The sequence below is a fragment of the Trichomycterus rosablanca genome, chromosome 1 (assembly GCF_030014385.1).
Source record: "Trichomycterus rosablanca isolate fTriRos1 chromosome 1, fTriRos1.hap1, whole genome shotgun sequence".
Taxonomy (NCBI): Eukaryota; Metazoa; Chordata; class Actinopteri; order Siluriformes; family Trichomycteridae; genus Trichomycterus; species Trichomycterus rosablanca.
This window is the reverse complement of record NC_085988.1, coordinates 60,715,602-60,730,948: the sequence shown is the minus strand read 5'-3', so window position 1 is coordinate 60,730,948 and position 15,347 is coordinate 60,715,602. Positions and strand designations below refer to the sequence as shown.

The 15,347-nt window shown below is 39.0% G+C and overlaps 1 protein-coding gene across 1 annotated transcript in view; it reads right to left on the bottom strand.

The window, feature by feature from the left end:
• Positions 1–15,347, bottom strand: part of nell2b (neural EGFL like 2b) — a 97,171-nt gene that overhangs the window by 46,473 nt on the left and 35,351 nt on the right. Inside the window, exons 4-12 of the mRNA XM_063007263.1 lie at positions 13,309–13,482; positions 12,113–12,209; positions 11,755–11,827; positions 11,512–11,594; positions 9,816–9,944; positions 7,896–7,998; positions 5,289–5,380; positions 2,726–2,828; positions 53–187 (exon numbers count right to left, since the gene is read on the bottom strand). Of these exons, the coding sequence (XP_062863333.1) occupies positions 53–187; positions 2,726–2,828; positions 5,289–5,380; positions 7,896–7,998; positions 9,816–9,944; positions 11,512–11,594; positions 11,755–11,827; positions 12,113–12,209; positions 13,309–13,482 (989 nt within the window). The remainder of the gene's footprint in view (positions 1–52; positions 188–2,725; positions 2,829–5,288; positions 5,381–7,895; positions 7,999–9,815; positions 9,945–11,511; positions 11,595–11,754; positions 11,828–12,112; positions 12,210–13,308; positions 13,483–15,347) is intronic.

Below are 15,347 nucleotides of genomic sequence, written 5' to 3'. Positions count from 1 at the left end.
GTATGCTGGACATTTTAAGATTTTTTAATTTCCTGAGAGAATGGTAATGTACCTTGGCAGTATGCGCTATCATCTCTTATTGCCCGGTAGCCATCTCTGCAGCTACAGTAGGCCCCTGCTTCAAGATTCACACAGTCTGAATTCTCCACACAGGTGCTGCTGTAGCCCTCCAAACAGAAATCATGCCCTGTGACAGAGACATGAAACAGTGCGCAGTGCAACATCACCTTCCTGTCTTCTCTGATAAACATTTAGTGTGTGTGTGTGTGTGTGTGTGTGTGTTATAAAAATAGCCCCGGGTGTCAGAACTATGCATGGGTAAGTGGTGACCCACTGCACTGTTTATGTCTGTAATGAGCAGGAACCTATTAAAATAAAAGACAGTAATATGAAGTGAATTTTTATTGTAACAGGGTGGAGGAACGCATGTGTAAAAAGATAGTGCAAAATAAAAAACATGTTAAGCTAATAGCCTAAACAAATCTTAGCTTTATATAACTATATGCTACTTGTCCTATATAGTTTTGTTTTGTATGTTGTGCTGTATATAACATAGATCTTGGTGGCACAGTGGCTCAGTGGGTAGCACTGTCACCTCACAGCGAGAAGGTCCTGGGTTCGATCCCCAGGTGGGGTGGTCTGGGTCCTTTCTGTGTGGAGTTTGCATGTTCTCTCTGTGTCTGTGGGTTTCCTCTGGGAGCCCCAGTTTCCTCCCACAGTCCAAAAACATGCAAGTGAGGTGAATTGGAGATACAAAATTGGCCATGACTGTGTTTGATCACGAGTAACTACCGTTTCCATCAAGAATGTAACCAAAGTGTGTGAAACATGACGTTAAAATCCTAATAAATAATAACCTAGATCTTGAATCAAATGTTTTGTCACAAACAATAATTAAGAAGCTACAATGTTTTACAATAAGTAGGTAAATTGGTAACATGTAAGGGTAACATGATTAGGTATAAAAGTAGAGTCCACTAAAGGCTCAGTCTTTGCAAGCAAAGATCAATGGTCATGTCTTACCCCTTTCTGCCAAACGTCTTGAGAGATTTGTCAAATACTTTAAAAACAATGTTTTTCAATGCAGGATTGCAAATAAAGTAAGTCTTTCACCATCTACCGTACAAAATATTGTAAAAAGATACAGAATATCTGAAGAAATCTGGAGAAATGGATATGACCTTTGAACGCTCAGATGGCATTGCATGGGAACCACTATTAATACAGTACAAATATAGTCATACGGTGTTAGGTAAAATATCAAGGTGTCCATAAACGTTAACCACAGCACCTGTTTAAACCTCCGAATGTTAACAACTTCATCACCCCTAACCATTAACTTGGTTCTGGGCTATGCTTGTGAATAATTCCTTTTTGTGCTCTACCATTTGAATTCCACTGGGCTTAGACATAGGCTCACATTCTCATGTACACATCAGCTATATAAACTTGCTCCTTTATTTAATAAACTTACTCTGTCTGTGAGTAATGAGTATTTTCCTGTGCGCACGGTTTTGCAGAGCTTTTTTCTCTCAAACTCAGCAAATCATCAGTAGAAGATCTGAGCAGGAAGATTTCTTTATGATCTCTTGATGTTCTAACACATGGAATCAGCAGTTACATCAAAAAAAATGTAGAGTCAGAATTTACTGCATTTCACAAAATGTTCCAACATTTCTGGAAATGGGGTTCTACTTATATAAATGTTTGAGGTGTGTTTGCTGTGGCTCTGCTTATTCTATTTAATATTTTTGTCCCTAAGAAAATCCCTCATCTCTGTCATGATTTCTATGTCATGAATGCTTGCAATCTTCCTAACCAATAGCAACCTCTTTCCAAGTAAAAACAGGTGGAATTAATTATACACATTTTTATTATGTGTTATTTAGTTTTTACATATTCTTTACATTATTAAAACACTTTATTGTTATAAATTACTAATACACTTTCATTTACTATAGTTTAAAATACAACGACAATGCAAACTCTTAAGCTCTTTAATCTTAAGCTTAATAGAAATGGTCCAATCTAGGCCTTAAATAACTGAGATAATGTAGCATGACCTAAAATGGCCAACCTCAAACCCCCCCAAAAATTGTTGTTTGCATGGTCTAGCCAATGGGCCGATTTGAGTTCAATAATCATTTTGAAAAAAATGAGTGTCAGAATGACTACTGTAACCTTGGGGAACTGACGATAATTCTCCCAAAAGAAATTAGCTGAAATTAAACCACCATGCAGCATAGGCTAATTATTTTCTACCCTAGATGTCTTGAAGCTGTACTTGCAAACAACAGCTTTGCAAAAAATAGCATCTTTAATAAAAACAAAAAATACATAAGCAAAATAATAAAAATAAAATTCATTCTTTTCCAATTGGTAACCCACAGCTCAATCCACTATAACTGTCCCTTTAAAGCTGCTGTTTTAATCACTGCTATCCTGATGCTATCCCTCAGTTAACTGCTGGATTATGTAATAATTATTATAATAATTATAATAATTTTAACTGGACAGTCTGGTTTGTGACTGAGTCTGTTTCCTATTTAATTTGTGGTGACAAAAAACCGTCAAGGACAAGGTGGTTTCTGCTTTGCCTATAATAAAAATTTTTTATTTTATTTTTAGTTGGTTATAAGACTTTTATAATTAAAATATGTGTGCAAAATCAGTGAACTAGCACTTAATAGGTATGTGTGTGTGTCTGTGTGTGTGTGTTTCTTACCTCGACACACTTTGCAGCAGCGGTCTGTAAGTGTAATCTGTTCTGATTCAGGGCAGTTGATCTCTGGACATGAAGTGCTCTCAACTCTTCGCATGCTACGATCCTGTCCAACACACATAGAAATATAAAAAACGTTCTACTGCTAACCTGCTCTGTGCTACATATTAAAATAGTTACCGTGTTGATGTGTAAAATAAGCAAGGGTTTAGAAACGTTTTCTTTGTACTATCTGACTGCATGAGTTTTGTTCACTATACAACGTTGGCAAATAATTCTGTGTTCAGTCTTTGAGCTTGTATAAAACGCAACTTCATAACTAAGCTGTTGTTACTTTTAGGCATTGTTGTATTCAAAACTAATACTTCATACTCAAACAGAAGAAGTGATACTTTAATAAAAATGTCAAGTTGAAGTAATTCATTAAAAAATTCTAAAGAAAAAGTAGTAAAGTTTCACTAGTAACAACTTAAATACAATTTATTATTACGAGGTATCTTCAAAAAGTTTCCACACTCTTATATTTTGGTTGGAAGTGTGACTTGTAGAAAAGTAGAAAAGTAATGTAATTTGTTTTTAATAAAAAGAGTTTGTGCCACACCCCTCTCTCCAGGAGCACATGTTGGCGTGTTTGTGTTCAGTCTCAAGCCAACGCCCCTCATTATGATTGGTCTCTTGCTAATTATCCATAGCTGCACCTCGTTTGGGTGCAATGCTCAGGGTATTTAAGAAGGCAGCTGTGGATCATTTGGGGGAGATTATTTTGGTTTGCATGCTCTGCTTTGGTTTTCACGCTAATGTCATGGTTTGGTTGGCATGTCATGATTTTGACTCTTGCTCATGTTTCGAAGTATTGTTTAGTGTTAGTCTTGTTCATGTTTTGTGTGAATTTCATTTAAAGTTGTCAGAAATATTTGAATCAAATGAAGTACTAATACCTGAATGAATGTACTTAAGTACAGAGACAAAATATTCTTAATTTATTCATATGCATCACTGGCTTTCACTCCACAACACCAGCATTTAAAGTTGACTAACGTCTTTATTAACTTTGTTGAAGTGATTTGTGAAAAGGTGGTATTCTATGACAGTGCCACAGATCTTTAGTATGATCTGTGCTGCTATTGATTACTAAATGTTTACATGTCTGTGCACTTGATTCTATTCACCTTTTTTCAACAGGTGTTAAAAAGCAATTTTGTAGGCCATATACACCAATGAGGCATAACATTATGACCACCTTCCTAATATTGTGTTGGTCCCCTTTTTGCTGCCAAAACAGCTCTGACTCGTTGAGGCATGGACACCACTAGACCCCTGAAGGTGTGCTGTGATATCTGGCACCAAGATGTTAGCAGCAGATCCTTTAACTCATGTAAGTTGTGAGGTGGGGCCTCCATGGATTGGACTTGTTTGTCCAGCACATCCCACAGATTGGATTGAGATCTGGTATTTGGATGCCAAGTCAACACCTCACACTTGTTGTTGTGCTCCTCAAACCATTCCTGAAGCATTTTTGCTTTGTGGCAGGACGCATTATTCTGCTGAAAGAGGCCACAGATATCAGGGAATACCGTTTCCATGAAAGGGTGTACATGATCTGCAACAATGCTTAGGTAGGTGGTATGTGTCAAAGTAACATCCACATGGATGGCAGGACCCAACGTTTCCAAGCATCACACTGCCTCCGCTGGCTTGCCTTCTTCCCATAGTGCATCCTGGTCCAACGTGTTCCCCAGGTAAGTGATGCACATGCACCCAGCCATCCATGTGATGTAATAGAAATGTGATTAATCAGACCAGGCCACCTTCTTCCATTGCTCTGTGATCCAGTTTCGATGCTCACATGCCCATTGTTGGTGCTTTCGGTGGTGGACATGGGTCAGCATGGGCACCCTGACTGGTCTGCAGCTATGCAGCCCCATATGCAACAAACTGTGATGCTCTGTGTATTCCGACACCTTTCTATCAGAACCAGCATTAACTTCTTCAGCAATTTGAGCTACAGTAGCTCGTCTGTTGGATCGAACCACAAGGGCCAGCCTTCATTTCCAATTTGCATCAATGACCCTGTCGCCGGTATACCACTGTTCCTTTATTGGACCACTTTTGATAGATACTGACCACTGCAGACCGGGAACACCCCCATAAGAGGTGCAGTTTTGGAGATGCTCTGACTCAGTTGTCTAGCCATCAGTTTGGCCCTTGTCAAACTCGCTCAAATCCTTACGCTTGCCCATTTTTCCTGCTTCTAACACATCAACTTTGAGGATAAAATGTTCACTTGCTGCCGTGATGAAGAGATAATTCAGTGGTCATAATGTTATATCTGGTCGGAGTATATATAATTATAAAACAATAGTATTTGTTTGTATTTGAGCTTGAAAACAGTAAGCCAGTAAGATTCTGTTCAAATCTTATGTTACACTATAAATGTGACAAAATGTGAATTCCAGAACAATGCACCGTGGATGAAGTACTATCTCTGACTGTTTTGTAATAAACATGCTCTGTATCATGCTATAAATAGATGCTACCCTTCAATCGTCTTCCATCTCTCACTTACTCTGCACTCATAAAGCAGGCAGTTCCCTGTAGAGTCATGTACACTCCTCCGTTCCCCCTCCACATACACCCTCCCCCTAAAAGTACACACAGCTACATACATCCACACAAAGAAACACAGAGAGAGAGAGAGAGAGAGAGAGAGAGAGAGAGAGAGAGAGATATGATCAGAATGTTACATTAGTTATTACTAGCTTTCCGGATAGTTAAATAACAGATTTAGTCATAAGTCAAATTAGCCATTAGCTGTGCTTACTGAAACATGCTGCTGCATATTTTCACCATGAATATTTTATGATCTGTGTGTGTGTGTGTGAGGGCTTGAATAGGACGTTGGGGGTTTGCTTGCGCTCCCTGTTTTGTTGGCAGAAAAAGAGATACACAATCAGATAATTCGGGCCCAAGACAGGAATACCCTGGACATGGCGCCAATACATGGGCTTTCAGCCATCCGCCATCAGACTGATGCTGCCTTGCTGAGATTCAAACCCGAATCTGGTATAATAGCACCACCTAAGCACTAGATTACTAACTATATTACTAATTACATATTTATGCAATTACTGACTGTAGATCTGTTGCTCTGTTTACTTTGTTAACCACCTCTACCCCATACATCAGTGGAAAAGGGACAGGCAGCTGCACTACAGCTATTTGGCTGCCTGACAAACCAAAAATGTGAGAGCTGGGGCTTTCAACTCAGCTCATGGAGATTCATCCAAAGAAAAAGAAAGGAACTAACTCACTAAAGCTAAGAACAGAGAGAGCGCTAGGTGTCCCTGCGACCGGCAACACACTGACTCGAGGTCATAGTACCTATGCTTTTCTTTTGACTCTGCCTAACAAAAGAAAAGAAAAAAATTGAAATTAAGAAACTAAAGAAAACTAAAAGTGCTCGAATGGACGGACAAGTCAAAAATAGATTTTTTGTGACCCTTGATTGGAGAGAGCTCTCTCAAAAATGAATAATACACACACTGGCTGTCTATACTGGATTATTCCTGCTGTATCTTTCAGCAAAGTGGCAAGCCACCACCCATCCTTACTCAGGAATGGATGCTCCTTTTATAACCTGTTTAGGTTTTTAACACTTTACAGCATGTCTGGTTTTAAATTGCTGTTACAGGTAAAATGTCAAAATCACTGTCCAGCCGCTTAGGTGGCACAGCGGTAAAACACGCTAGCACACCAGAGCTGGAATTTCGAATACATCATATCAAATCGCAGCTCTGCCATCCGGCTGGACTGGGCGGCTGCATGAACAACGATTGGCTGTTGTCCATAGGGTAGGACAAGCCAGCTAGGGACTCCTCATAACTGAGCGATTTACGACCTCTGCTGGCTGGTTGATGGTGTCTGCAGGATACGCAGGATAATGCATTGATTAGGGTGTGGCTCTCTGTGCACAAAGCTGATCGGAATATGAACTCGCCTCATGCAGGTGAAAAAATGCAGTCGGCTACTGCACACATGTCAGAGGGGGCATGTGACAGTCTCGCTCTCCTCAATCGGGGCGGGGGTCAGCACCAGTAGAGAGGAAGCATAACGCAATTGGATAAAAATTGGACACGCTAAAAATTTGGAATTTTGTGTAACTGCCTCCAAATGTCTACCCATGAATAAGAATCAATAATTACGAAATGAATTATTAATATTCCAAAATAATTACAGTGGTACCTTGTAACTCAACATCCACTAAACTCGCACTTCGTTGAGAAATTTGTACCCTTAAACTCAACAATTACCTTAAATTCAATGTGTTCAGTTTCTTCAAAAAAAAGTATTTATTTAATTTCAAATTAACAATGAACAATCACTTTGTTCAGCGCTTGGCTTGAGCGGTACAGTAAAATGTCATCAAAGTGTGAATATGAGATGAATCTGCATTTGTGTGGAATAATCCTCAAATCCACTCTGAAAGCTCCACATGTATCTGTGTTTAGCTGAATTTTCCTCCTGTTTCCTGTTTAAACTTGTGTTATAGCTCGGGATCCTGACAAATCGATTTGTAAGAATCAGCTTTTTCGAGAGAGTCTAAAATGTTTATTATTAAAAGGCAGCGCAAAAGCTAGTGTGCCGTTTCTCATGTGAATGCGCCTTTACTGAACACGCTAAGGAATTCGGTATTCCAATATTAAGCATCTCCACAATTAGGAAGCTGTTTTTGCTTGTATTTCAGTGTTTTTATATTATATTTGTGGTGTTTTCAGCGTATAAGTGTCAAAAACAACCCCATTTTTTTTACATTAGTCTAAAATATATGCAGTTCCACGGTACAATGGAACGCATTAACAGGTTTCCCATACATCCTTATGGGAAAAAAATACCTTAAAACTCGACGCCTTTTAAACGCAACGCCACTAACAGAACCAACTGACGTTGAGTTTCAAGGTACCACCTTACAGCATTCTTGGGCACTCCAAAACGGTTTGATTTTCTAAAGCCCTTCGTGTTACAGAGTTGTGTCTTCTTGTGAACAGATATTTCAGGATGAATATTAAACAAAAGCTCACTGTTATCATAGCAGCTACTATAGTTACACCCAGTTAAAACTTTGATGATGTGTGCCTACACAAGTGTGAGTTGGTGTGTGTGAGTGTGTCCTTACGCTGACACTCTTTACAGCAAGCTCCTTGAATGTAGGCGGGTGCAGTATCTGGAGGACACTGAGGTGTTGGACAGTGGATGCTCTCACATTCAACAGTACCATTCTGTAAAGAGATTAAAACACACACACACTTTTAGTTCTACCTGTGCTAGAAAAAAAGTCTCTACACTATATGGCCAAATAGGCCATATTATTATACTCAAAAGCTTAGTGACTTTCAATGTGTGTCTGGTGCTCGTGTATAATTACAATTGTAATTATTCTTAATTACACTTGTTGATTTCAAATAAGTGAAGTCAACAGGTGATTATAATCATGATTTGGAACAAAAGCAGTATCCACAAAAGGCTGATTTTTTGAGAAGCAAAGTTGGACAGGGGATCTCCAAACAGGTGCATAAGAAAATTATCAAGGAAAAATTTGACTGGATATTTTGTTCCTTTACAGTGATTTAGGGAATCTGGAGGACAGGTGTAAAGGTCAAGGGTGTAGGCCTAAGCTAAACGCCCATGATCTTCAAACTCTTGGATGTCACTGCATCAAGAACCGTCATTCATCAATAGGTGATATAACCACAGGGGCAAGGGATTACTTTGGCAAACCTTGTCAAGCACCACAATACAGAGTAAATGGCACTTAAAATGTTACTATGCAAAAAACTAAGCTTTATGATAATCATGTTCAGAAGTGGTGTCGACTTCTCTGGGCTTGGCGGCATCACAGTGGAAATGTGTATTGTGGTCAGACAAATCAGCATGTCAGATCTTTTTGGAATAGACCATCCAGACCATCCATCAGATCTTTTTGGAATAGACCATCCAACATTTCAAATGTTATTAGAAACAAGTTCACACAGAAAAGACCATGGCCAAGGAATCAAGCACAGGACCTTCTTGCTGTGAGGCAACAGTGATACACACACACACACACACACACACACACACACACACACACACACACACACACACACACTTACTCTTAAGGCAACTTTAGTAGCTCAAGTGCATGTTTTTGGACTTGTGGAAGAAAATGGAGAACCCAGAGAAAACCTATGCGGACACAAGGAGAACATGCAAAGGACCCAAGACACCCATCCTGGGAATTAAACTTGGCTCTTCTTGCTGTAAGGCAACAGTGCTACCAACTGCATTAGCATGCTGCCCCCAGGTAACAACTTGCTATTTTTTTTTAAATGCATTAAACTTTTATGATATTGGTTTTGTAAATTGGAACATAGACTACGAGCCAAACCAGAATGAGTAATACTCTATTGGGTAAAAGGAAAGCACCCCCCTCAGTCACATAAGTTAAAAATTTTTGTAAAAAGCTTCACCAGAAGGCTGTCACAACAAATCAAGCTCCATCTTTATACAAGGGATCTTCAAAAAGTTTCTGCACTTTTATATATTGGTTGGAAACCAATATACTAATATATATAGTGGGGGGGGGAAGTCTAGTAGTAATTGGTCGTGTCTAAGAGACTGAGAGAGAGCTTATAGTCCGGATTTAGCGCCATCTGATTTCCACCTTTTTGGACCGCTCAAAGAAGCTTTAAGGGGAAGTAGATTTTCATGTGATGTGAAGTGTGTGAAAGCGGCGGTGCATCAGTGGCTACATGCTCAACTAAAAAAAAACTATTTTGCTGATGGCATTAAAATGTTGGTACGACGCTGGGAAAAAAGTATCAAAAGGTGACTATGTAATAAAGTGATGTAAAATGAAATTATTAATAAATAGAGTTTAAAAAAGTGTGGACATTTTTTGAAGAACCCTCGTATTAATACCTGTAATTTTTGAATAATATGTTAACTGAATATATTCAAGATTGTAATTAAATACTCTTGGATGTGTCCACTTATTTTTAGCCATGTCTTCAAGATCTTGCCTAAATTAGTTTACTGGTTCATATTGAACCCTTACCAAACATGTGCAATTTCTGCATCCATCTATCCAGACATCATCATCTCTGTAGGTCTCTTCATTAAGAGAGCAAGTCCTTTCACAGTAGCAGCCATCCAAAGCCTTCATCCTCTCCTCTGCACGGATCAGCTACAATCACACACAATCAACAAAATATTATGGAAAGTCAAACTCAGTCATTGCATTTATTGTATCAAACATCTGAACAGAGGTTTACTTTTAATAACAACAGTTTTAGACAGACTGTACAAAACCAAGAATGAAAAACCTACAGTATAATGTTTGCAGTTTTTCTTTTTTGGTGCCACCTACATACATTGGTGAGTAATTAAATTATTACAATTATTTTAACCATCAACAAAAAATAAGAGAGCAAATGTAATTATCTAATTAAAAATTTTACAGTATTCTAAAAATACGTTTATTTACTTACATCATTCTATTTTATGCATTGATGTAGCTGTAACAATTGCATCATTTTAAATATGATAATCCAATTCACAAACCACATGCCAAAAATTTGCAGACTGATTTATCCTCACACTAATTTTAGCATTGTATGTGGAGGATTTTTTAAATTAGTAAACTGACTTTATTGTGCTATGTGAATATGATACAATAAACTACAGTTTAAGTCAACAGTTTACATGCAGTTGTGTGTATATCATTGGAGTCTTATGATTTAAATGTTTTTTAACAATTCTTTATTTGTGTGCATAAACGACTAAAGCACTGTCACGAATCCAGCCTCTGTGTGCTCCCAGACCTTATGTTTATGTGCCACGCCCCTCTCTCCAAGAACACATGTTAGAGGTGTTTTTATAGGTTGTCAAGTCTACGCCTCCTCTATGCTGATTGGGCGGAAACTAACAATCCACAGCTGCCCCTCATTTTAAGTTAAATGCTCAAGGTATTTATGGAAGCAGCTGTGGATCCTACAGCAGAGACTGTTTTGATTTTGACTTTGACTTTGTCATGGTGGTTTGGTTTTCATGCTCATGTTTTGGTTTTGTTTTATTAATCACTTAAATTATTTAAACCATAAACAGGGAAGCTTTTTGCATCAGTTAGAGTATAAATGCATGGATTTGTGTGGACATTTATTTTCCTACAAAAATGAATCTGATATTGTGCATCATTTCCGCATTTAAAGTTCTAAACTGCTGATTAGATTATAATAACTACACTGATGTTGTCAGAAATAGCTTTGAGATACTGGCTACATCTCTTTTATTTGATTAAAGTACGTCTAGTCTTGCAATAAACTGTTAGCTACTGAATTTCTTCGTTTAAAATCTTTAAAAAGCTTAATGATGTGTTGTATATTTAGACTCTAATGTGTGGGTTAATAACTAATCCATGTCTAATGATGGATGGGTATTGGCTAATATAATCTGTCAAGTGAAACTAAAATTTAAAATGTTTCATTATTAAAATTGAGGTTATTTATTAGCTTTTTAATTACACTGGGCACAAGGCTGGAATACCCTGGACAGGTGTTCCAAGGCCATACCCCCTTCCTTAGACACAGCCAATCATGTCTGTGTAGCTGGCTAGTGTAATAGACCTGCTGCACCACCCGAGCACCTTAAAAAAAACTCTCTAATATGCTTTTAGTAAATCAGTTTGCAAATGTGTCTGCTGGTCTAATCATGTTTGATTGTAGATCTTAGTGTATAGTATAATAATCTCACACCTTGCCAGATGTTTTGGCCAAAATGTCCTGCAGCTCCATGATTTTTTGCACCAGACTGTGGAAATCGTTACAGGTGGGACAAGCTAAAATAAAAAAGATTAACAACACGGTGAGTGAAACCTGATGAATATTTCAAACACATTCCTCCTTTTTTTAAATTACTCCATCCTACCAGACAAGTTCATACAAATTTAATGAGATGTGTGATATATGAATGTGTGCTTTACGACGACAAGCACTTACTCCGGTTGAGATCCGGGCACTGTGAGACGTATCCCTGAGGCACGAGCAGTAACTCCACGTCCTGCATCCCACCCTGAGGAGTGAGAGAGCGACGGGAGAGAAGATTAGACACAAAGTGGAAAGAAGACATACAGAATGCAGACTAATAGCTATTCATCAGAGGTCTAATAGAGCTTTATAAACGTCAGCACTTTGACAGAAGCTGGCTTAATCACAGCTCCAGATGAGATGGAACAAATCAGCTTTCTCCAGATGAATGGGGCACGTCAATGATCGTGTCAGTGCCAGCCAGACTATGTCTGAAGTATGAGTCTAACATCTAGAGGGCATGTGGTGCAGATTTGAAAGCTATGCTTACCTTAAAGAAGCCATGGGCATTATTTCTTTGCCCGAGCCACACAGTTGTGCCTGCAGGAATGTCCATGGATGGAGTCTCCACAATCCTCTCATAAATTCTATAGCAGAAATTGAGCAAATAAAGTCATCATAGCAACTTTATTTATATATAGTTAATTTATATCAAGAAATAATAGTTTTTTATTATTATATTTACGCATTTTGCCCTTTTTTCCTAATCCAGTCATAGCCAATGACCCAGCTGTATTTTTCATCCAGTGCTGTAGAACTACCCTGGCCGAGGAGGGTTGTACCTAACACACGTCCCCTCCGACATGTGTGTAGTAGCCAACCACTTCTTTTCACCTGTTCAAGGTGGGTTCTCACAGGAAGCATTATTACGTAAAGAGAGTCACATGCTCACGTTTCACCCATTTAGAATGTGTAAATTCATTCACATATACTTGGCAAAGCATGACACGTGTAGTATCAACCGCTTCTTTTCACCTGCACAAGGCAGGTTCACACAGATATCAGTATGGCATATGAAGAGTCATACTGTCACCATTATGGCATATGAAGAGTCATACTGTCACCAGTATGGCATATAAAGTGTCATACTCTCACCAGTATGGCATATGAAGAGTCATACTGTCACCAGTATGGCTTATGAAGAGTCATACTGTCACCAGTATGGCATATGAAAAGTTATACTGTCACCACTATGGCATATGAAGAGTCATACTGTCACCAAAATGGCATATGAAAAGTCATACTGTCACCACTATGGCATATGAAGAGTCATACTGTCAGTCACCAATATGGCATATGAAAAGTCATACTGTCACCACTATGGCATATGAAGAGTCATACTGTCACCACTATGGCATATGAAGAGTCATACTGTCAGTCACCAATATGGCATATGAAAAGTCATACTGTCAACAGTATGGCATATGAAGAGCCATACTGTCACCAGTATAGCATGTGAAGAGTTTGCACAGTCACCATCGACCAGCCAGCAAAGGCCACATTTGCAGCAGCAATGAAGAATCCCTCCAACCCCTCCCCTCAAACATAGCCAATCATGTCTGTCTAGGCTCCCAGCTAGCCAATAGCAAAGCTGAGATTCGAATTCAAGAGCTTGAGCTCTCAGCAGTAGTGATCTAGCCACCCTAGTGCCTGATCAAGAAAGGATATTCGAGCTGTCTTACCCACCTGCTACAGTCCACGTAAAGAACCAGCTCAGTGCCGCTAAGTGACAGGGCCACTTGGTGCCAGCGTGCATCTGCCAGACTGTAGGGGAAAACCTCAGTGTGGTTTTTCTGCTCTGACGTCCAATAATGCAGCCGGATTTCACTGCGCTGTCCACAGCTCTCCAGCTCCAAGTACCTGCACATTCGATTCAGTTCAACTTAGCTGTCATGAGCGCACATTGAAAAGGAAAGCTTGCAGGATAAGGATACAGCTTAGAAACATAAAAAGTGCAGACACACTACGCTGCCAGAAGTATGTGGACACCTGCTCATGAGTTGGTTGGACGTTCCTTTTAAAAATCATCGGCATTAAAATGCAGTCATCCCCCTTCACCCCTTCTGTTAAGGCTTTTCACCATCATGCTAAGGTTTTAGAGCAAAGGGGTGTCCAAACTTTTCTTGGGGGGCCAGATAAAGTAAAAAGTATGCAACTCTTTTGAAATAAACAAATAAAAATATAATACACCTACCTGATTACTAAAAATGACTCTTTCTTTTTATTTGAGTGACTAATGATCTATCTTTGACAGTGCTGTGTAAACTAAGATTTTGCTGATTGACACCAGTGATGGCATAGTTACCTTTAAAAAGTAACTTAGTTACTTTATTGATTACTTGATTTTAAAAGTAACTTAGTTACTTTATTGATTATTTGATTTTAAAAGTAACTAAGTTAGATTACAAGTTACTTTATTAGTTACATTCAGCAGCTGCCGTAATGCAACTGGAGCTGCGTAGGCGATTGAAGCGGAATAAGAAACAAGAAAGACGCGGAAAACTGAGTCCTCTGTTCACAAGTGTAAGTAAGATAAATAAAATAACATTTTTAAAGACAAATAAATAACAAAAAGACGATAAATATCCAAAATTTTGGCGAGTGGGGTTTGTAATGAGTCTGTAACTATGGTGATATTACGTCATCATGTCCCCACGTGTAGTACGTAGCGGTGTTGTGTGCATACTGCTTACTTCTGTACTGAAAGTATGTACTTTTTTCAACTCTCCGAATTGCAAAAATAGTAACGCACAGTAACTTGGATAAGTAACTTTAATCTGATTACTGGATTGGAAATAGTAACTCGTTAGATTACTTGTTACTGAAAAATGTGGTCAGATTAGAGTAACGCTGACATCAGTGATTGACACCCAGTGACACCACAATTGAAACAGGAAAGGCCCATCCCCAAACTGTTGTCATCATGTTGGAAGCATGTAATATATTTTATGTTATTTCATCCACCTGTTAGAAATAAGTGTGGCTCAAACTCCTGAACATACAAGGCAGCACACATACACATTTACTCACATCTTGAAGAAATTAAGATTATTAGAAAGAGTATACACCGATGAGGCATAACATTATGACCACCTCCTTGTTTTTACACACACTGTCCATTTTATCAACTCCACTGACCATATAAAAAGCACTTTGTAGTTCTACAATTACTGACTGTAGTCCATCTGTTTCTCTACATACTTTTTAGCCTGCTTTCACCCTGTTCTTCAATGGTCAGGACCCCCACAGGACCACCGCAGAGCAGGTATTATTTGGGTGGTGGATCATTCTCAGCACTGCAGTGACACTGACATGGTGGTACTGTGTTAGTGTGTGTTATGCTTGTATGAGTGGATCTGAGTTTTTAAACACCTCACTGTCAACTAACCAAAAATATCCAGCCAACAGCGCCCCATGGGCAGTGTCCTGTGACCATTGATGAAGGTCTAGAAGATGACCAACTCAAACAGCAGCAATAGATGAGTGATCGTCACTGACTTTACATCTACAAGGTGGACCAACCAGGTAGAAGTGTCTAATGGAGTGGACAGTGAGTAGACACAGTATTTAAAAACTCCAGCAGCGCTGCTGTGTCTGATCCACTCACTATCCACCACTATCACACCACCACCATGTCAGTGTCACTGCAGTGCTAAGAATCATCCACCACCCAAATAATACCTACTCTGTGGTGGTCCTGGGAGGGTCCTGACCATTGAAGAACA